The sequence below is a fragment of the Rhinichthys klamathensis genome, unplaced genomic scaffold (assembly GCF_029890125.1).
Source record: "Rhinichthys klamathensis goyatoka isolate OS25496 unplaced genomic scaffold, OSU_Roscu_1.1 h1tg000098l_1, whole genome shotgun sequence".
NCBI classification, from domain to species: domain Eukaryota; kingdom Metazoa; phylum Chordata; class Actinopteri; order Cypriniformes; family Leuciscidae; genus Rhinichthys; species Rhinichthys klamathensis.
In genome coordinates this window covers 6,571,931-6,596,268 of record NW_026606637.1, presented here as the reverse complement: position 1 = coordinate 6,596,268, position 24,338 = coordinate 6,571,931, and the positions used below count along the sequence as shown (strand labels likewise).

Sequence of the window (24,338 nt, the reverse complement as noted above, 5' to 3'; positions counted from 1 at the left end):
CTGCGGCTTCCGACTCCGAGGATTTCGGGCTTGCTTTGACTGATGACGTTATCCCGCCTAGCGGCCAGGACGCGCGGCCAACTCCGGCCTACACTGAGCTTACTGACGTGCTGTCGCACGCTACAGAGAAGCTCTCTATAGACTGGCCTGATGAGCCCCGCGAGTCTCAATCGTCCAAACTCGACGAGAGATTCCTACGTGGCCCTAATTCTAGGCCAGAGCGAAGAAAGCTGCCCTTTTTCAGCGATCTGCATCACGAGATCTCCAGATCCTGGAAGCAGCCTTTCTCCGCACGCTTAACTAATGTGGCAGCCGCTGACTTCACCAACCTTGTGGGTTTTGTGGAGCAGGGTTATTCCGCTATTCCAGCGGTCGAGGACACGCTGGCTAACCACCTCGCCCCATCGTCTGCACCGTCCTGGAGGTCACGTCCCCTCCTTCCTTCCAAGGCTTGTAGGACTACTTCCTTCCTTATTGGGAAGTCTTACATGGTGGCTGGTCAAGCAGGCATGGCCCTGCATACCATGGCCATCCTTCAAGCCTACCAAGCGAACGTCTTAAAGGACATGGATGAAGGAGAGGGACTGACGCCCGAAGCTGTCAAAGAGCTTCGCAAAGCCACAGATCTGGCCCTAAGAGCCACCAAACACACTGCTCGGGCTGTGGGTCGCTCTTTGGCGGGCTCGGTTGCCGCAGAGCGTCACCTCTGGTTGAATCTCATGGAGATCCGAGACAAGGATAAGAGTTTTCTCCTGGACGCCCCTATCTCCCACTCAGGTCTTTTCGGGGAGGCGGTCAACATGGTGGTTGAAAAGTTCCATGCCGCTAAGTCTCAGTCGGCCGCGTTCAGGCAGTTTATGCCCAGGAGGGTTAGAGAGCCAAGAGACTCCAACCCTACCCCTTCTCAAACCCGAGAACGCTCTGCTCATAGGGCTGAATTCCCTACTAGAAGGAGTGACCCGGCTCACCCCCCACCAACTACGGTCTGGGGAGCCCGAGGTCGTCCGTTTCCCCGCCAGCGCCCTCACAAGCGCCTTCAGCTGAAGCGGTCCAAAAAATCGGCCGCTCCAGCCTCCTCAAGCCGTTCCTGACCCGCAGGTCAGAAGGAGGAGAGCCTCACCAGATCTACGAGGTTGGGACAGACCGCGCAAGCGTTTCTGCCCTCCTCCAATCAGCTCTCCTCCTCCAACCCTGTCACCTTCGCCACCCAGTGTGTTTCGAAGTGAAGGTCCTGTTTCACTCTCTTCACACAGTCCGGCGCAGGAGGAAGGAGACGCGTCTTGCTTTCTCCCATCGCTCCCGGTACACGTTACACCCGCCAATCGCTTCCTCGGAGGCACAGTTCGTTTTCCTCTGGAGCAGGCGGATCCAGTTACTTCTATCCAGGTGGTGGTACCCCCCAGTACGCGTCACGACGCCAAGCGCTCTCCTCCACGGTCAACCACGCCTCCCCAAGGGAACCAGCGCGACACCCTACCTCAGGTATGTCCCTTGCACTGCAACACTCCTCTCCCTCTATCACATTTTGTTCAATAATGGGAGCGTTTACCAGGGGTATCGCCTTGGATTCTACTGTAGTCGACAGCGCCGCTCAGGCTTCTGTACTACAGCAGGAGATTTCATCCCTTCTGCTGAAGGGGGCGATAGAAGAGATTCTACACCCGTTACTTCCTGGTCCCGAAGAAGGGAGGCAGCTTGCGGCCGATACTGGATCTTCGCCGGTTGAATTTCTCTCTTTACAAAGGGAAATTCAAAATGTTGACGCTGAAGGCCATCATATCTCATATCTGGCTGGGGGACTGGTTCGTGACAGTAGACCTCAAGGATGCTTATTTCCACATCCAGGTCGTACGGCGACACGGGAAGTTTCTCAGGTTCGCCTTTGGAGAAAAAGCGTACCAGTACAGGGTCCTCCCCTTTGGCCTCGCTCTAGCGCCAAGGACATTCACAAAGTGTATGGATGCTGCTCTAGCCCCGCTGCGGCTCCAGGGCATCCATATACTCACCTACCTGGACGATTGGCTCATTTTAGCCCACTCCAGAGAGTTGGTGACTCACCACAGGGACATTGTCCTCCGTCATATTCAGTCTCTCGGTTTGAGGTTGAATACAGAGAAGAGCGTTCTTTCTTCAGCTCAGAGCACGGTTTTCTTGGGGGTGCGCATGGACTCTTATGCAGGCCCGTTTGGCTCCTGTGGTCCCAGGACAAGTTCCTCTCTCTGAGAGCAGTTCGTGTCCCAGGGATTCTGAACCTCGCAGCAGATTTCCTGTCGAGGCAGAAGCTCAGGTCTGGGGAATGGATGTTGAACCGCCAGACGGTGGCCCTGATCTGGGAGATGTTCGGGAAGGCAGAAGTGGACCTTTTTGCATCTCAGGAGTCGTCCCAATGCCCGCTTTGGTTCTCCCTGAGCCCTACAGCTCCGTTGGGGATAGATGCATTCGCCCTCCCTTGGCCGATGCAGAAACTCTATGCCTTCCCGCCCATCAAGCTGATCCAGGCGGTTCTGTCCAGAGTGAGGGAGAGCGGAGTCCGCCTCCTTCTGGTAGCCCCATTCTGGCCGTCCCAGCCATGGTTGTCGGAGCTGATCCCTCTGTATGGCATCCTTGCCCCAACATTTGGAAGCTGTACATTTGTCCTATCAGAGGCCATTAGCTTTGAGGCCATTAGCTTTGATCTCCCAACCGATGTTCAGGGGACCATTGCGAGTGCTAGAGCCCCTTCTACGAGGAGGCTGTATTCCTCCAAGTGGAGGGTGTTTGAGGCATGGTGCTTAGCACATGATAGGAACCCAGTTAGCTGCCCAGTAGGCTCAGTGCTGGAATTCCTGCAGGAAATGTTTGCTTCCGGAGCGGCTGCTACCACTCTCAGAGTATATGTCGCAGCAATTGCCGCTCATAGAGAATCAGATGAGATTCCCTTGGGGAAACTGAGGTTGGTTTCGGCCTTCATGCGTGGGGTTAGGCGCCTGAAACCGGCTCGCCCCCCTAGTGTTCCCTCGTGGGACCTGTCAGTAGTCCTGGAGGGTTTGACAGAGGCTCCCTTCGAGTCAGCCCCTGAGCGGATTCTGACTCTTAAGGTTGCTCTTTTTTTGGCTTTATCTTCACTAAAGCGGATGGGGGATTTGCAGGCTCTCTCTATTAGTTAGTCATGCTTGGACTTCGCTCCTGGCCTGGTTAGGGTTACCTTGAGGCCGAGGTCGGGGTATGTACCCAAGGTTCTTTCCACCGCATTCCGCTCTCAGGTTGTTAACCTTAACGCTTTCCACCCTCCTCCTTTTGCCTCTAAGGAAGAAAGGAAACTTAACTTGCTCTGCCCGGTCCGTTCTTTGAAGTTGTGTGTAGACCGGTCAGGCGGTTGGAGGAAATCAAACCAGCTCTTGGTATGTTTTGGTGCTGGCCGCCGCGGGCTTGCAGCATCAAAGCAGAGGATTTCCCACTGGGTAACGGACGCTATTTCGCTAGCTTACGAGGTGCGTGGTTTGCCTTCACCTCTTAGCATCAGAGCACATTCCACCAGAAGTGTGGCTTCCTCTCAAGCTCTCTTTAGAGGGGCCCTCTTGGAAGACATTTGTGTGGCGGCAGGTTGGTCCTCTCCGCACACCTTTGTGAGGTTCTATAATTTATCTCTTGAGATGACTCCAGGTTCCCAGGTTCTATCTGCTTGAACCGATCATGGTTATTATTATTTGGTCTGGTACCAGTTATGGCAGCGCTTAGCTTGGCGAGTTCGGGATTTCGTTCCCACTGCGCTTTCCGCAGCGTTGAGTGAACCTATGAAAGAGACCGTCTCTGGTTACTTGCGTAACCTATGTTCTCTGAATAGGGAACGAGATGCTGCGTTCGCTGCCAAGCTCCTCGCGCTGCCGACAGTTTTTCTTTTCGGCAGAGAAATCTGAGGAGAGGATGGCGCGCGCGCATTCATCATGCTACGACGTAAGAGCGTCGGGGCGGAGCCAGCTTTGCGCGAGCGCCATCAGCCAATGAATTGGCGTGATTCTATGGGGCTTCAGGCAATCGGCACATCCAGAGGATATCCCACTGCGCTTTCCGCAGCGTCTCGTTCCCTATTCAGAGAACATAGGTTACGCAAGTAACCAGAGATGATTTACACAGACGATAACACTGTCGTTTTCAAAAACTTGCACTTTGAAACACGTTTTCAAAAGTTTGTATTTTCAGGCCCTCGAAATGCCATTGTTGTGTAAATGAACGGCAAAAACGCATTAAAAGTTTCCCGTTTTTAGTTGAAACCCTTAATTTTAATATACAGCACAAAATTTATGGTGTTATAAAATGCCAACAAAACGAGGTTTGGAACAACGTGAGGGCGTGTAAATGGTGCAAGAATTGTGACAAAGAGACATCTCTTGCATTGCGTGTTTGTGCATTTTAGGGGGCGGAGCAATGAAGAGAGGGGGTGTGTTTGTTTGGGCTGATTTCACTTAAAATCAGCATCTGAATATAAGCAAATGCCGAGGGAAAAACATTTTCAGACATCTCGGTAATAACTAATGCAGAAGTTGACAGGAGAGCAGCTCAAGGCGTAGGTGTTTCATAACTACATTCTTACAAGATTGCCAGTTCTCCTCTCCTCTCTCACATCTGTGCTCATATACAATGAGAACTGTCAGTACTGTGAGCTATATATGCAACAGCACTCTTCTTCTGTCTGTCTCTCTCTCTCATTCTCACGCTCTCTCTCGGGCGAGTGTCAAGGACCATGAGAAAGTGCTGTGATCGGATCCCTCCATCAACATGACAGAAACATTTCTAACAAATTCCATATTTATTTTTAATACTACTGTTTCACTGCAGCAAATAGGCCTATATATTTAAGAATAGGTTACAATAGTGTTAGGTAGAGGAAATGGTTTTATCTTCCATTCGGCTTTAAAATTGTGCTCTTTGATGTTTCCTAGTGCTGTGGTCTTTTTTCAGATTTCGTGCAGATGGTTATCAGATTTGCCCTAATCCTGTTATGCCCTCTAGTGGATGAAACCAGAATACACTATAAGATAATATAAGTGTAATATATATTCTGAGGGTTGTGGAGTCAGTCGGTGGCCTTGTGTGAGGAACAGAGACAAACTTATGTCATTTTTCACTGAAAATCTTCTCCTGTTAACAGTTTGCAACAGGATCACCTGAGAAATGGATCATTCGGAAATCATTTAAGAAGAGCCGGCTGAAAATAAAGATTAATTCAAGATTTTGACTTTTCTCATACATTTGAGGACTTACTAAAGCTACAGAGACAGCTGCAATCGGTCAGAAATTTAGTGAATAATGATTTTTAATTTGGCTTGTTCCCCACACAAAGCTATCGAATGGCTTCAGAAGACTTGTAATGTAGTGAATGAGTCTTATGAACCAATTTTATGATATCCACAGTGAATTTTACGATATTTGATTTTGATCGTAAAAACAGCAGCCACCCATCGGGAAGTTCATGTTGACAGATAAAAACTAATTTCTGGAACAACATGAGGAGGAAAATACCTTTGAAAAGACTCATTTTGAGGTTAATGGCTAAAAATACAGTAGCACAGATTTTGATTTAAAAAAAAATAATACTTTTGTTCTGCAAGGAAGCATTCAATTGATCAAATGTGATAGTAAAGACATTTACATTGTCACAAAAAAATTCTATTTCAAATAAACGCTGTTCTTTTGAAAGTTCTATTCATCAAAGAATCCTCCATTTTTTTAAAATGGTTTCCACAACAAAAATGGAATTACACAGGAATTAATTGCATTCTAAATACTCAAATAGAAAATTATTTTAAATTGCAAATATATTTCACAATATTACCATTTTTTACAGTATTTTTAATACCCAATCTGTATTTTTAGTCACAAAAGTAACACTCAAACAAAAACCTACTGTTCATTTATCATCATCATGCATCCAGGGTTCCTTTTTACACCAGCCTTTTTGTTTGTCATTTAACTGCTTGCAATCCTTTCTCTCTTCTACATGATCAACTAGCGCATATCGGCAGGCTGCATCTCATCACAACCTCTTGTCCGGGGTTCTTTAATGAATCTGCATAATGGAGAAGACCCCAATTAAATCCTTGCGTGAGGAGGACTCGGCATCCCGGGTAAACAAACTTACCCTGACAGGGTTGCAGCGCTGGATAAGATAGAGGGCCGAGAAAATGAATTAGCTTCCTGACACACGTCAAAGCCAATCCCAAGGAAGAAGCGGGCCACCTCTCGGCACCTCTATTTTATCTGGCCCTTAGTATTCCGCCTGAGACGCCCGCTCGCATCCAAAATGTATTCATTTATTCAGAAGCCCTTGGAGAAATCAGAAAAAGCTGGTTGTTCTTTTTTCTTTATGTCCAGATGGAGTTTGCGTGAATAACGTGAGTTAAGTGAGGCGGAAAATAAGTACAAGATTGCCCGCCGGTGAGAGACTATCACCTCACGAAAAAATGAGTGTCACCTTCATGCAGACAACAGGTTTTCTTTGATTTCGAATATTTCCCTCCTTTTATCTTCGTCTTCTGTCAGTACGTGACATGGAGGAGAAAATAAATTTGGACAACAAATGAAAAAATATGAGCTTTGCCTGAACTCAATAAGAATTATCATGCAATGCAGGTGTGCGAGGAAGCAGAGGATTAATCAAAGGGCGAGAATGAGAGATCTATTTTCTTTGAAAGCATCTTCTCTTGGGTTGGAGGGATACGGTGTGTTTCACCTTGCGGTTCCTCTGCCTGACGCTTGTTCCATTGCTAATTAGTTTAATTAGCTAGATAAATTGCTAATACAAAATAAGCTGACTGAATGAGAAAACTGAGTGTATATTATTACCACGACAACGATATGCTTAAAACGGAGACGTTTTTCCCCCATTCACACGGATCCGCTAAAACGACTAAAAACGCTGTATTGTGCTGCCAGGCCAGTAGATGGCGATGAAACACTATAAATTGAGCACGTAATCCGCATGTGCATGACATCATCGTTTTTTTTTTATATTAGAGTTTTGGTTGTTTACACGGAGACCGTTTTCAAAAACTTGCACTTTGAAATCCGTTTTCAAAAGTTTTTCAGGCACCCAAAACACCGTTGTTGTGTAAACGAACGGCCAAAAATGCATAAAAAGTCTTCTGTTTTTAGTTGAAAACATAAAAAGAGACTGCTTTTATGTATGCAAATGATGAAAGTCAGGGAGGTTAAAAACAAAACTAGGTACGTTTAACTTTCATTGTATGGACAAAAAACAGAAATGACATGAGGACGAGTAAATGATGACAATCTTTTAGAACTATTGGTCTCTTTATATAAGGCGTCTTTACCTACTATGTACTTACTGTACATCTAAAAATACTATGCACTTACTGTATTCATGATGCATTGCGAAACACTGACTGCTGAAGTGGGATACAGGTAGGTTAGGACAGGTTTGGTGGTATGATTTGGTTAAGGGTCGGTTAAGGTGCAAGGGAAGGGTCAAAAGGTGCAATTACAATTTTACATGCATACCTTTTTAATACAAGTACAATGTAAAAACATGAATGTACACAATTCGTGCTTTGTATCAAATTATTAATTTAATTGTTAGTACTTAAACACTTAAAGGGGTGGTTGATTATGATTTCACTTTTCTAACTTTAGTTAGTGTGTAATGTTGCTGTTTGAGCATAAACAACATCTGCAAAGTTGCAACACTCAAAGTTCAAAGCAAAGGAAGATATTTGCTTTTAAATAAATCGTTTTTTAAGGACTACAACAAGCAGCTGGTAGGGACTACACTACATTCCTCCTGGGTTAGTGACATCACCAACCCTAAAATTTACATAAACCCCGCCCCCACAGTCCATGTTGAGAAGAGGAAGAGTTGTTGTAGTAAAGCACATGATATGCGAGTCTGCTCAAGCTGTCGCATCAGTCTTTTCACATGCAACACAGTACGTAACACAAATACAATAGGGTGTCACTCTGTAGGCATTTTACAACAGTTCCCACACAACGATTTATAGATTGCCATGATAGAATATGCTAATCAATGCCTTGAAGATAGTTAACTCCACATCAGCAACATAAATTAATCAACAAACCATTCAGAAACGTCCTGTTGCATTCTACATGTTGTCACTTCTTTTTTAGTCTCTCCATCATTGTCCGACTCCAGTTTAAACATAAAAGGTAGAACAGGTTCTGACATTTTAGTGCTTGTCTGCATGAGGTAATCTGAGCTGCTAACACACAAGAGCTGTTGAAGCTCCGCCCTCTGTGCCGGGAGCAGCAGCTCATTTGCATTTAAAGGGACACACACGAAACGACGCGTTTTTACTAGCCTTCAAAAAGGGACAACTTTAACATGCTGTAAAAAGATATCTGTGGGGTATTTTAAGCTAAAACTTCACATACGCACTCTGGGGACAACAGAGACTTATTTTACATATTGTAAAAAGGGGCATTATACCACCCCTTTAAAGTAAAGTGTGATCTATCCCTTGATATATTCAAATCAAATGCCAATATCACAGCATTGCTATAATTAAGTAAAATAATGGAGTATTAATGCTTTATGGAGAAAAGCCAGCCTACCTCTCTAAGGACTGTGCTGCCATAACCTCTGTACAACCCTCTGAAACCCTGCAATGAGAAATCAAAAAGAGTTGTCATCTTTGTGCAAACAAAAAGCCATGGCATTTTCATGACTGACTGCCTTACAAAACGACTTATTTATCAATGAATCAACCCGTCCATCTGTGTTTAACAGGACAGCTCGAGTGAACTCAAGAGCATTGTTCACTGCAAGTCAAGCTGACGATATACGCACACCTCTTCTTGTAGTGTATTCAGCAGCACCCGGTAGGTATTGAGGGAGGGATTGGCCTGTGTTCTCTGCTTCACCACTTCAGTCGGCACACGAAACAGACAGGCGACCTGTGTAAGAGGAAGAGAAGAACACTCATCAACACGTCAAATAGTACTGGTCACACAAACGGATAGAAATACTCAAGTACACTGCACAATATAGCTGTTTATATTTATATTTAAAACAACTGGGGGGAAAAAATCTTAAAAATGGAATAAGATTTTTACAATTATTATAAATTATAATTTATAAAATAAATATATTTATCAAATTACGGAAGAAAAAATAAAAATAAAAAATATATATACACACACACATATACATACATATAAATACATATACATATAAATATGAGGGAAGAACAAAACCCTAAATTTGGCAAAAAACATTTGGCAAACTACAGCTACAGGTTTTATTTCTATGTAAATAAAATGCATTAAAAAAGCATACATTGACAACATAATCAGTAATTAATATTTCATTGGTTCTCTCTTGTTTTTGCATGAGAGAGAGAGAGAGAGAGAGAGAAAATTTGAATTTGTTTTCTTTTACATAGACTTTTTTCTAATATTTACAAAAATACTGATTAAGAATATGATTTCAGAAAATGTAACCACTAATTTGTCAGACAAATGAGCCTACAGCAATGTTTGTATTAATTAGAATACAACACAACATGTAACAGTTACACACAAATTTGACATTAAAACATTCATAAGTTAAATGTTCATGTAACTTAAAAACCCCTTACAAATGACTAACAAATTGCCTATGAATCATACAAGTCACAAAACACTGTTTCTCTCTCTCTTTCTCCCTCACACACACACACACACAGCAGCTGAAATCCAGCAAACATGCATTGTCGATAGCTGAAGTGTGGCATTATTCAAGCTCATTCTTCAAGCCCGCATCTCCCTCTAAACTACACTTGTGGTGCATTACTTCTGATCCTCTCCATGCTGAGGGCGGAAATACCAGGGCGAACCGAGGATGGAAAGCAATCTTCGCAACCACGGGGAGTTTTACCGGGCCCCCCACCAGACCCCCAGACTCACACTGGATAGAAGTAATCTCTTCTGAATGACACTGACAGAGCGGGCGTGGGGTGCTACTATGAGAGAGGTTAGGTTCACTGTGAGCCCAGCTGACACCCTACAGGCACGGTGTGTGTGAACAAGCTACGGGAGTTTGCGCTCTAGATGAGTCTGGCAGGCGGCAGAGCATCTTCTTGCACACTGAAGTTGCCGAATGAATGGCCACTTGGCTTACAGAACAGCATGCAAGACTTTGCGGAATGGCATGACACAAACATACAAGATCCAGCTGAGGAAATCTGTATTTGTTATTTCCATTGAAAAAAGTAGGATCAGTGGGGAGGGCTCGAATTTTAAACAAGCCAAAAGCGTGTACCAAGAGTGCCATCCAGCGGTGAAACCCGGGACCTGCGACCATCGGTCTCTTACTGAAACTGACAGGGCCCATTTTACCGAGCTCATTACATTCTCTTTTTGCTGGGTTAACATTTATGAAACACTAAACATCACGTCCCCTCGTGTAATTCTCAAAAGGATCAAAATTACAGCACTAAATAGAGAGGGAAGTGGATATGACAAGTAATTCTTGCAGTAATTGAATTGGTGGGAGCGAGTGCGCGCCGCAGCAATTTCGTATCATCTCGCAGGGGAGTTGATGGAGGACTGGCGAGAGATTATATCAGATCAATTACCGACATTGTGCATTTCTGGGTAATTTACAGGGAGCAGTGAGGAGGAAAACTAGGTTGAGGACATTTTTTAAATAAGTGGATGTCGAAGTCTTTAGAGTTTCGCCGTGTTTATGGACGCACCTGTGTGTGACCAGTCAGGCGATTAGAGGCACTGACTTAAAGGCAGTTTTGTAGGCTACTTAACGTTTGGTTATATGTTTGATTTGAAAGAGTTATGGTTATACTTATTATTGTGAGATACATTTTGGTTTGCATTCACATCACCATTTATCTTAATTTGCGAGTCATTTGGAGGAGGTGGCGTTAATTAGTCGCTGCCTCTGATCCAAGCGCGCGCTTGGCGCTTCCCGTTCCCGGCGCTCTCGGAACACTGCTGCTGCTGAGGCGGGAAAACAAACCCCTCTGAGGGGGAAACTCTCAGTTCCAGGGCAACACGACGACCAGAGGCCAGGACAGGTCGGTGAAGAAGCAGGGGATATTAAAGCTTGGCACAAAACTTGTTTTAGCACTGGGTGAATCAGTTCAGGGCCGCTTGTCTTGTCCTCGCGCAGTCGCGCTGTTCTTTACAACACACTAAAGGGACGAATGAATACTGCATGTCACACTGACCATTTGACTCGACACTTATAATAAAACTGAAACTTTTTTAAAGTTTCATAGAAATCACTATTAAAAAAGCATTATATGCATAACACCTAATAATCAGTTGTTTGCATAAATGTAACAGTTATGATTCTAACACTGCATTAGGCCTACTATGCATTGTAAAAAGTCATATTTTAATTAACCATTTTAACTATATTTAAAATTATATTACCGTATAATACATTACACTACTTATCTATTCAGGGTTATGCCATTAAAGGCTGTAATGAATTAGCACACAAGATCAACACACTAATGTGTTATATCATGTGTTAAATTGCATTATACTCTTTCAAGGTGTAACAGAATAGATAATAGTAATAGTAATTTATTATGGTTAACTGGTTAAAATGAAAATATATAACACTTTAGAATGCATATTATAAGGCATTAGTAATTCATTTTAATAATTGTATAATGATTTAAATTACACATAGCCTACAGCTTAATGTAAAGTGTTACCAGAAGTGTTATGCACTGTCACTTAAAAGTTTGGGGTCAGTAAGATTTTTATTTTATTTATTTATTAATTTATTAATTAATTTATTAAGGATGCATTGCATTGATCAAAAGTGACCGTAATTTATAATGTTTCAAAAGATTTCTATTTCAAATAAATGCTGTTCTTTTGAACTTTGTATCCTGAAAAAAACAATGTATCACGGTTTCCACAAAAATATTAAGCAGCACAACTATTTTCAACATTGATAATACTAAGAAATGTTTCTTGAGCAGCAAGTCAGCATATTAGAATGATTTCTGAAGAATTGTGTGACACTGAAAACTGGAGTAATGATGCAGGAAAATCAGCTTTGCCATCTCAGGAATAAATTACATTTTAAGTTATATTAAATCATAAAAATAATATTTCATAACTGTTTCTACTGTATTTTTGATCAAATAAATTCATAAGAGACTTCAAAAACATTTTAAAAAATCGTACTGATCCGAAACTTGGTAGTATATGTAAATTTATACAGTAATTCAAAACATTTTTGCCATTTTACCCACAAACCTGAGGCCATTTTTTAAATCCCAACAAAACAAATTACCATTAGCATAAAATAAACCAAGGTCAATCTCACATCTGTGGCTCCAGACATCAATAGACACAGCTGGAACATTCCAAACAGTCCATGAACTCGGAGCACACGCCTCCCAGCAGTGTTTCAGGAAGTTGGAATTACAACAGGCATCTGGAACAATCTTCCACAGATCATCCTACAGGTGCCTTAAAAAAACAACAACAGAGTCCCCTCGGGTCCTTATGGAGCGATGCCTCCCAAAATCTATCTGCACAGACCAATCTCTGCCTGACACGTCCCCATTCTCTTCCTTAAATAATACCAATGCATGTCCAGAGATAGCATTGTTAACCCAACACTTCAATTTTGGATTGCCTATTTTTTTCTTTTAGATATTTCAAGACCTGCCAGGTGAGAAGAAGAGGGGGGTGGAGAAAGGTTGAAAATGAGCCACAGTACAATGCTCAGGCTTGATTTGTACAATAAATCACAGGCAACCGTATTCTCACCGGCAATGGATTATTTGCAGTGCCAAGCTTAGCAGGGTGCCAATCGCCCTCCTCTAGTCATGCTACACGCTGTTTTCACCCAACAGCCATAGGGAGAGACACGGTTTATAAATGTAGGAAAAGTGCTCCTTCAGCTTGACAAATGAGCTTTCGGAGAGAGTGTTGGGCAAATGGGAATGAAGATAAATCTGATATAATGGCTAGATAACAGCCTACTCTGGCCCTGACAGACACCATCAGCTATTGCATTCTTTATAGCACAGACGGAGAAAGAAGAGACAGAAATGACTGCTGCTATTATTACACAACAATAATATAGAAACCTTTCATAATGATTGTGTGAAGAGAGAAGCTGGACTTAAGAGAGAGTGGTAAAGGTGAATAAAGTGAGGATAAAATTTCCAGACAATTTAAATCTTCCTGGTTGCAGATCCGATGCTACAAAGGCAAAGTCTGAATCCCTGGGCTTAAACTCCAGGATCCACATTGCGTTTGATTAGTGTGCTCGCGCTAACCTTATAGGGTCAACCGGATAACTATGACAGTACAGCAGTGGCGAAGAATCTTTTATTCCATCTTGAAAAGTAATAGGGAAAAGTACAAAGTAATAGGAAATACTCCAAGCAATTATTGCACAAAATGGTTCGATGCAAAACTGGGCCAGAAAACTCAAAATCTAGCAAATTATAAACTAATGAGTCATTAATCATATCCAGTCGGGACACCTATTAGCGAGAACTTGTATAATGGCAGAAGTTACGTAAGTAAGATGACTTTGTCTTCTGCTCCAGACGGCCTGAAGGGAAGACTTTCATGGCTAAGCTGCGGGATTACGGGCTTTGAACGGGGCAACGTGTACCCACAACACACTGGGATTCGGCTGGGGCTCTGCTGTTAAAAATCCCTGTTTTGAAGTGTGCAAATCCTGCCGCACCAGGCAAAGGGTTATCAACAGACCTGACTTCAACTTCACCTTATATTCAACTATCTTGGGTATTGGTGAAGGCTGACCTTTTCACTTGACTTATTTGTTGAGCTATGTTTAACGTTAGTGTTTAGCACGTAATGATATTTGCTCTAATTTTCCATGCAAAAAGCCACCTTCTCAGTATAGAGAGTAGATGGAAAAACAGCAAGTTCATTTAATGGGTAATAAACTGAAATGATCAACCCAATTACATTAGTTGAAATTGCGTATTGAGATGAATAGGATGGTTTTAGTATTAGTAGGTCCATGTAGAATTTCTTCTGCTCTAATGATGTTGAGGGAAATCTGTTACTAAATTCTACTGAATAGTTTTAAATATGGTCAAATATACACTCACCGGCCACTTTATTAGGTACCCCATGCTAGTAACGGGTTGGACCCCCTTTTGCCTTCAGAACTGCCTCAATTCTTCGTGGCATAGATTCAACAAGGTGCTGGAAGCATTCCTCAGGGAGTTTGGTCCATATTGACATGATGGCATCACACAGTTGCCGCAGATTTGTCGGCTGCACATCCATGATGCGAATCTCCCGTTCCACCACATCCCAAAGATGCTCTATTGGGTTGAGATCTGGTGACTGTGGAGGCCATTTTAGTACAGTGAACTCATTGTCATGTTCAAGAAACCAATTTGAAATGATTAGAGCTTTGTGACATGGTGGAAGTAGCCATCAGAGGATGGGTACATGGTGGCCATAAAGGGATGGACATGGTCAGAAACAATGCTCAGGTAGGCCGTGGCATTTAAACGATGCCCAATTGGCACTAAGGGGCCTAAAGTGTGCCAGGAAAACATCCCCCACACCATTACACCACCACCACCAGCCTGCACAGTGGTAACAAGGCATGGTGGTTCCATGTTCTCATTCTGTTTACGCCAAATTCTGACTCTAACATCTGAATGTCTCAACAGAAATCGAGACTCATCAGACCAGGCAACATTTTTCCAGTCTTCAACTGTTCAATTTTGGTGAGCTCTTGCAAATTGTAGCCTCTTTTTCCAATTTGTAGTGGAGATGAGTGGTACCCGGTGGAGTCTTCTGCTGTTGTAGCCCATCCGCCTCAAGGTTGTGCGTGTTGTGGCTTCACAAATGCTTTGCTGCATACCTCGGTTGTAACGAGTGGTTATTTCAGTCACTGTTGCCCTTCTATCAGCTCGAACCAGTCTGGCCATTCTCCTCTGACCTCTGGCATCAACAAGGCATTTCCGCCCACAGAACTGCCGCTCACTGGATGTTTTTTCTTTTTCGGACCATTCTCTGTAAACCCTAGAGATGGTTGTGCGTGAAAATCCCAGTAGATTAGCAGTTTCTGAAATACTCAGACCAGCCCTTCTGGCACCAACAATCATGCCACGTTCAAAGTCACTCAAATCACCTTTCTTCCCCATACTGATGCTCGGTTTGAACTGCAGGAGATTGTCTTGACCATGTCTACATGCCTAAATGCACTGAGTTGCCGCCATGTGATTGGCTGCTTAGAAATTAAGTGTTAACGAGCAGTTGGACAGGTGTACCTAATAAAGTGGCCGGTGAGTGTATATTAAACAGAGCTGAGAGGACTGAAGTCTTGTGATTTCAACATGTTATGCTGATTCCAAAGTACAATTAATCATGTCATATGACAAAAAAAAACTTGCTCTACAAAAAAAATTGTGAATAAAAATCTGTTGTGCTCACCAAAACTACATTTATTTCTTCAAAAATACTGTAAAAACGGTAATATTGTAGAATATAACAATTTAAAATAACTGTTTTCTGTTTGAATATATTTTAAAATGTTATTTATTCCTGTGATGACAAAGCAGAATTTTCAGCATCATTACTCCAGTCTTCAGTCACATGATCTTTGGGAAATCATTTGAGAACAGTTGTGCTCCAACATTTTCCAGGATACTTTGATGAATAGAAAGTTAAAAAGAACACTATTTTTTTTAAATAAAAATATTTGTAACATTGTAAATATCTTTACCGTTACATGTGATTGTTTAAATACATTCTTGCTCAATTAAAGTGTTCATTTATTTAGAAAAAAAAAAAAAAAAAAAAAGTACCGACCCCAGTTTAACGAAAGTGGCATTTCATGCCAAAAAACTCAAACGCCCCTCATTTTAGTCTTTTCTGTTCATTTCTGTTCTTTTAAGTGATAAAGGTAATCCATACAGCACATAATATGGCCATAAGACATAACCAATAAATGTCTATTGCAATTTTTTAATCAATTAAATGCATCACTGAATACATAAAAGAAACATAAAATGTCAAAATGATTCCAAACTTTTGAATGGTAGTGTATGTATTAAGATTGCATTAAATTGTTTAAGGTGGAGTATGCTCTAAGGAATGATTAAATGCTTGTGTGTTGGATCGTTCTGGACTGCATAGCTCTGAGCTTACAGAATTTCACTAGCAGAGGAAATGAAGGTGCTCCTTACAGCTCCAACACCTAAATCTCCCTTGACAAAACTGCAAGACTCCTCTCTATGAAAAGGAGTTATGTCAATAGACAACAACAAGATCCATTTGGCCAGCTGGTGGGAAAATAAAGGGTCGTCTTTGACCCGGCTCTAACCCAGAGCAAAAAACATCCAACAAAAAACACATTCTAAGCCTTCTGCATATTTGTCTCTGAAATAGACACACTGCTCATTCAGACTGAAATGGGTAAATGATGATAAACACAAGGATGAAAACAACAGGAAAGAAAGAAGAATAACAGGAAACCTACGATTTCTCCTAGTGAAGCAGCCAGCATGTGAGTGAAGGGGGTCAAGCTTGTAGCAGTGTAGCCAGCGAAGAACGACTTGGTGCTTTCATAGGTGACAAAGAACGCAGCAGCTGGAAACAAGAAGAAACACTTTGTTTGAGGAAAACTTTTTAAAGTTGGCTTGAAACAGGTTGAGATAGTCTTTTCTTCCCTATTGTGATGTACACTGATGAGCCAAGACATTATGACCACCTGCCTAATACGCTGTTGATCCTCTGCATGCATGCGTGCATATATATATATGATTTTATATATATATATATATATATATATATATATATATATATATATATATATATATATATATATATATATGTGCGCGCACACACACACACACACGTATGTATACGAATCAAGATACAACATATATAACAATATAATATACAAATGACATCAATCTATAAGTAATAATTGTAGACTAGTATAATACTCAGCAGACATTATTTATATAATTATAGAAGTAATTTGTATTGATGTACCATAATACTTAGAGGCATCAACTCACCAGCTACTTTTTATCAATATTTATGGAGAGAAGTAGACTTAAAATTGTATCAAATTTGTAAAACTGATTTTTAATTGTTGATCTGTTTCTCTTTAATGCTATGGTCTCTTAAGAGATGTAGCCATTGTGCAATTGATATTTGGTATTTATTTTTCCACTTGAGTAATATTTATTTTTCCTGGAGATATCTAGAGACATGAGCAGAGGTGTTAAGTGTTCAAGAGGAGGGTTCATTTGACATTTGACGTAAAGCTGCAGTCCGTAACTTTTTTGGGTTAAAAATTATCCAAAATAAATTGAGCAAGTACATAACAAGCCAGTGTTCAAAACTATCTGCTTGCCTTAGCTCGATTCAAAGCGGTAAGCTTGTAATAATGTTTTTAATTCCAGTGGTACTGGTGGATTTCCGCGGGAGATTCGAGCATGTCTTTGCGTCATTACGTCACATCTGTACACATAAAGAAGGAGTCTCGGCTAGTATAAGCTAGATATTGCGTGTGAAGATGTTGGAGGTGGAGATTTATTATAGCCTTTTCTCACAGCACTTGATATAAGTAAACTTATCAATTTGATGGCGGCTCCAGAAAGGTTCAAACGACTATCACCAGTGACAACTGGAGATTCACTTCGGAGGGGCTACAGAAAAAAAGAGACTGCAACCAGGCCCATGCAAAAACAAGGATAAATACTCGAAGGGCATTAAATGTAGTCACGCAATGCTGACGTTGTTAACATTAAAGGGCTCATATGATGCGATTTCTTGTTTACCTTTTTCTTTATTGTGTTATGTAGCTGTTAGTGCAAGTATAAGATCTGCATATTTACAAAAACTCAAAGTCTCAAACCCAAAGAGATATTCTTTGCAAAAGTTAAAGGAATAGCGGAGGATCTTTCCGAATTTTAGAGAAGACCCGCCCTCTCCAATTTTTTTAAAAATGCACATGCGCAACACTCAATTTGCTCCCGAGAGGGAACGCCTATTAAACGTGTGCACGAGAGAGCATGCACTCTGGTCTTGTTTCTTTTTTCAGAGGCCTTTCTCTTCTTGTCATACAATTCGTAGACATTTTTTCTCTTGGGACCCTCAGACATTTTGAAAAAACCCGGTGAGAATGGCGAGCTTCAATGAATGGCTGAAACCGTAGCTCACCACACATATACACCTGAAAGTGCGCATGCGCAGAAAGCGAAAACTACCTAGGGAAGAGCACGTACGCCGGCCTTACGTAAACATATCGCCAGAATGATTGACAACCAATGGTCTTGATGATCAACCCGGAAAAAGAAAATCCTCCGCTATACCTTTAAGGCTCAGCCATGCATTCCTAAAACGCTTCATTCAAACACACCCCCACAAATCTACGTCAGTGTGTGTGGGGCAGAGTTTCATAACACCGCCCAAATGTATACGCAAAGAAAGAAGGCGTAACTTTTATTCTCGCTGTATTATTGTTGCCGCTAGAGAGTAGTAAGAGTAGATTGCTTTTGAGCAGTATAGAGTAGCGCTTGCTTGTCGTTTCTACAATCACAAATGTAGACATAGTTTTGTGTTTACAGTGTTCTCACACCCGTAGCGCGGCGCAACGCGTAAAAAGACAGTAAAGTCATATAATCAGTAATTATGTCCCCAATGAAATAAAACCTTACCAATCTGATACGATCTGATTCAGTCGCGCTGGCAAAGTTGATCGATCAGCTTGGACATCTGCATTTTCTGGATCAGAATCGGGCTCGAATCGATAAGGTAGAACCGACATTATCACCTGTCATTATTGCTTTGGGAGCTGATGTTCCAAATATGGTAAGGGGCGTGACATTTCTGTCACTCGCTTAAGGTTTTTGGGCCAATCACAATGGACTGGATCGCTGGCCAATCAGAGCACACCCACACCTCACTTTTCTCAACGATTAGCTTTGTAAAAAAAACAAAAAACTCGACGCATTTCAGAAAGGCGGGGCATAGAGGAGCAAAAATAATGTACAGTATGTGTAAAATAATTACTTTTTTTAACCTAAAATCGCGTAAACATTGCATTAAACCAAATGTAAAACAAAAAAAAACATCATATGACCCCTTTAACAATTTGAGAACAAAGTATAATTTGCACAGTTTGACGTGATATGATAAGCGATCATTAGATTTATTCAGCGCGATTTACTGCAATACTTTTTTTCCCTTAGTTGGTCAGAACAAAAGTGGATGTTACTTACTTCTTCTTTCTTAATTTCTTATGTTGGTCATACTTCCAAAAAGTAGAATCTGTGATTCTGACAGACAGTATCCACACCGGTGCGGTGACTGACAGCCGCACATTCTCCTCAAAACACTGGATTCATCCGCGCTGTGCCGTGCCGAGGCACAACCCACGTAAAGTTGATAATACCGCAAATAACTGCAATTGCAGATTTCGAACAGAGATGGCGACAAAGAGGAAAAACTACGGACTGCAGCTTTAAGATAAAAGTATTCCTGCAGACTGTTTTCCATCTGTATTGATATTGAGATGTTTTTCATTGTTTAACTGGTCCTGCTGTATTCGTATTAGAGTGTATAGTTTAGTAAGTATCTTTACTGAATTACTAATTATGTTGATATGCTTTATAAGTGTTGGTTGATGTGCAATATTTTTATTTCCATTTGTGGATTTATTAGAATTTCTAATTTGTAGGAAATAAAAAGAGTTCTTCTCCCAAGTCAAATGTCTGTCTTAATGCTGTAAATTTAATGAAGGTGTTATCAGGAAACAAATTATGTAAATGAGCAATACCTTTCTCTTTCCATTTAGTATTGTTAAGTGGTGATTGGTTGATAGTGAAATCAGGATTATGCCATATTGAGTTCAATGTATTGATTTGCCACCTGGCAATGAGTGGTTTTGATCATCATATTCTTTAATGGATGGATGGAAGATCAGATATGGTTATTTCTTTACATTCTGCCTGTTCTAACTATAGGCATGGGTTTTGGAAATGGTCACATTTGGTCCATTTGCAAAGATATTGTAGATAAGATGCTAAGTAATAGGGCTGAAAATGTGGTGCTGTTAGACCACCTTGATTGAGCTTTATTTATTTTTTTGAAGTGTTTGTTAACTTGTTTTTAACATTATTTTTTTTTTCAGTAAAATTTTCTTTTTTTTTTTAAACTTAATTATGTAAACCATTTCTTAGTTGGTTGTACAGGAGTCATGGTGAATAGATAAAGGACTTACACATTTTAAATGTTGCAATATAATACTATAATATAGAATATATAATAATATATACCTATAATGGAAAGCGAGTTAGGTCATCTTCTATTGTTTTTTAAAGTGGAATAACATTGAGATTCAATAAGTCAGAGAGGTTTTGGGATATATTTATTCCCAAGTATGTAATAATATTTATTGTGAATGGTGTGTCCTGTTTGCTAGTGTCATGTGGCTTTATATTCAATGGTAAGATTGTTGATTTGGTCCAGTTTAACTGCGCAGTCTTATAGACCGTTTGGGTGTTTGCAAACATCGATGATGTGTTTTGTGGGCGGATCCTAGAAAATGACAGTTCTGCAGTAGGACTCTATGGAAGCCAAGTAATAAAACAATAAATAAATAAATAAATAAAGGTAATTTCGACTATAGATCTCACAATTTTGACTTTTTCTAAGAAGAAATATCAGAATTGCAAGAATTACCTCAAAATTCTGTCTTTTTCCCCTCAGAATTGTGGGTTTATATCCCCCAATTCTGACTTTTTCCCCCACAGAATTATATCAACTCGCAATTGCAAGAAAAAAGTCAGAATTGTGAGATAGGCCTAAAAATGTTATGTTTAAAATAAATGTCACCTATATAAAACGTTATTGGTTTAAATATTATTTCATGCTGTAACTGTAAAGCTATTATGCCCCTATGAACTGAATATGTGAATATCATGTAGATCTATTGTTTACATCAAATCCATACTTTAACAGTAGATAATCATCGCAAGTTTAATCAGTCTAGTTTGTAGCTTGCAATCATAAATGTCTGTGCGTAGATTCACACTGTCTTCACGACATCATTCTATAAATATGAAGACAATCGGTTTTGCATTGCGTTTCTGACATCCAAAGGCACAACAAGAATGTTTTACTCTTATTCCATGGATGTTGCCCATTTTCCTCCACTTGTTTTTCTGACACCACAATATGCAAGAAGTTGCAAATGACATAACTGTAACGTCTGCCTACAAATGATCAATATGGTAGAATATTCGTTGAGGAGTTTAACTCTGCAAGTGATGTTTTAGGATGTTGTACGGCGAGTAATATGTAATATGAGGCATGGACTCAACAAGAAGGTGTCCCGTAGTATCTGACAGCAAGACGTTAGCAGCAGATTCTTCAAGTCCTGTAGGTTGCGAGGTCAGAGCCACCGTAGATCGACTTGCTGGTCCAGCACATCCCACAGATTCTCAATTGAATTGAGATTTGGGGAATTTGAAAGCCAGGGCAACACCTTAAACTCTTCATAATGTTCCTCAAACCATTCCAAAACAATTTGTGCAGTTTGGCAGCGTGCATTATAATGCTGAAAGATGCCATTGAGAGGGAACACCATTGTCCTGAAGGGGTGTCCCTGGTCTGCAACAATGTTTAGGTAGGTTGCATGTGTCAAATGTACGTCCACATGAATGGCCGGACCCAGGGTTTCGCAGCAGAACATTGCCAAGAACATCACACTCCCTCTAGAGGCTTGTCGTCGTCGTCCCACAGTGCATCCTGGTGCCATCACTTCCCCAGGTAAATGACACATACGAACATGCCAGTCCACATGATGTAAAAAAAAAAACGGGACTCATCGGACCAGGCGACCTTCTTCCACTTCTCCACGGTCCAGTTCCATTGCCAGTGTGCCCAATGTAGGTGCTTTCGACGGTGGACAGAGGTCATCATAAGCACTCTGATTGGTCTGTGGCTATGCAGCCCCATACACAGCCGGGTGCGGTGTACTGTGTGTTGTGACACACTCCTACCTTAGCCATCATTAAAAGTGTGTGAAACTTGTGCCACAGTAGACCTTCTGTTGGCTCAGACCAGACGAGAATGCGGTTGTGTGTCCTGAAAATGTGCAGGTGTCAGTTTGGTTATAGAATGGGGTTGTCGCGCTCGTAAAAAAACAAAACGCTGTATGAACACATATATTAAGCAGCGCTGCCATACTAGCCATTAATATCTGCTCTACAGTTTTGTTTTGTGTGAAACATGACAGGGGATTAGGGATGAACATAGACATTGTGTAATCAACGTAATCGATTACATCAACACACCGTTCCAGTCTAAGTTTGCTTACCATCTAATCTACCCAGAAAACAATATGTGGCCTTGATCAACAATATTCGCTTCACCTGTGACTGGTCATAATGTTTTGACTAATCAGTGTATACCGAAGTGAAACATCTTCTTGAACAAGAAAAAATGTTGGATGGGACTCGATTTTGTCCATAGGGGAAGGGGAACTGATTGGATCGGTTTGCTATTGCTGTGATGTCATGTGAGTGACAGGTTGTCCCGCCCTCAACCCGCAAAACACGACATCAGAGAAAAGAAGAGATGTCGTCGCAGGTGGGAGGTGAAGTTTCTTTGATTAAAGATTATGAGAGCACATAAAAAAATATATATATATATATTAAGAATAAATACTGCAATAAGTTCATAAAAAAACAAGAATGGTCCATTTTGATTTCACGGCGACTTTAAACTGCATCCACTCTCTGACATAGAGCTAGAGAGCCTAGTTTTTTGGGGTTTAAATATATGCTATTTATCATAATCAGAAGTCCAGCGTTTTGGCAGTAGGCATTTATATAACTCTTCTAAAGCGTGCTTTTAAACATGCAGCCATTTTTCATGTTCATTTTTATAATATATATAAACTTACCATTGGGAAAGGAGCCTATAGCAGCAGACGGGACCCCTGCATAGATCCCACGAAAACCTCCCGCCTTGTAGAAGCCCTGCTGGCTCTGCAACCTTGTCTTTATGGTGTCCAGAGGGAAGAGAGTGAGATCTACACACATTCCCGCACAGCCGCCTGCCTAAGGGACGGAGAGCATGGATAAAGTTGTATTGCAGTATAATTAGGTACTTTAAACAAATTCTGGTGCAATGTAATTAGTCACTGTAGTACCATATACATATATTTTACCCCATAATAATGCAAATATGCTTATATGCAGTAAAAGGCAAATGACTCAAAGCTTCAAGGAGAAGTGTCAAGTTTGCGCTTAATATAGTTACTAAAACATAAATCAGAGATACAGAACACTTTTCATCTAATTCATTATTCATCTTTATTAACCACATTTTTCATCCACTGTGTTTTTAGGACATTTCTGACAAACAATAAGCAATACCGTGCATATGGATCTGTAACAAAAACAAATGTACCTTTTGTCAGTATTTCAATGCTAGAAAATGCAAACACTATTATTTATTTATTTATTATTACTCTTAAAAAAAAAGAAAAAAAGTGTTTGAAAATAAGTTTTAGTCCAAGTACTGTTTTAGTCCAGGCCAAGTTGAAGCTGTCAGATACAAGAAGAGTTATTAACTGTATTATAATTATTATTATGAAGCGCTATAGTCCAACTAATTCATGATTAGGCTGTAGAAACAAATGGAATAAAGAGTGCCTTATTTTCCTAAAAACCTTTTTATTAAATCCCTAAAAATGTTAAGAAAAATAAAAGCTAAAATTTAAGTAAATAAGGCACAAAAAAACTGCTTGAACTAAGAAAACACAAATACTACATCTGGGCAAGGTTTGTTTACTGTTTTATTTACTTACAAAAAACAGACAATCAACTTTATAATGACTTACATTATCTTCATTACTTTCATTATCTTGTCACTGTTATCATAACCATGATTAAAAAAAATAACTTTCAAAAGGACTAGCCTGAAATGATTCAAAGAAGAAAGCCTCTTAAAAGTGTACATTGACACATCCGCGTAAATACTCTATTACCGTACTAACACTGTACACTGAATTTAATTCACAAGCAGAGTTAATGTCATGAGGAATGATGCCTCTGCTTTTAGCACGTGTAATAGACATGAAATGTGCATTACCACAAGGCAGGCTGCGAACTCTTGTCTGTTCATACTGCACGCGAGGACCTCAGTTTTTAGCAGATGACTTTGTGAAGTGGTTCATTTTCTACACTCTGCAACAACTACTACACGTTCATCAAGGGCGCTGCCATGTTTAAGGCGGGGGTTTTAAATGACGTCACGTGACGACAGCAACATCGCTCTTCATTTTCAGCAGAAAAAAATAATTTCATTATATATTATCTACGTTCTATTGA

The 24,338-nt window shown here is 40.8% G+C and overlaps 1 protein-coding gene across 1 annotated transcript in view; it reads right to left on the bottom strand.

Annotated features, from left to right (window-relative positions):
* The window catches only part of slc25a26 (solute carrier family 25 member 26), a 63,774-nt gene extending 39,521 nt beyond the window's left edge, over positions 1-24,253 (bottom strand). The window contains 5 exon segments of the mRNA XM_056252819.1: positions 8,566-8,613; positions 8,803-8,907; positions 16,463-16,572; positions 22,907-23,063; positions 24,100-24,253. Coding sequence (XP_056108794.1) covers positions 8,566-8,613; positions 8,803-8,907; positions 16,463-16,572; positions 22,907-23,063; positions 24,100-24,132 — 453 coding nt within the window. The 5' untranslated portion in view covers positions 24,133-24,253.
* Between the last annotated feature and the right edge of the window lie 85 nt (positions 24,254-24,338).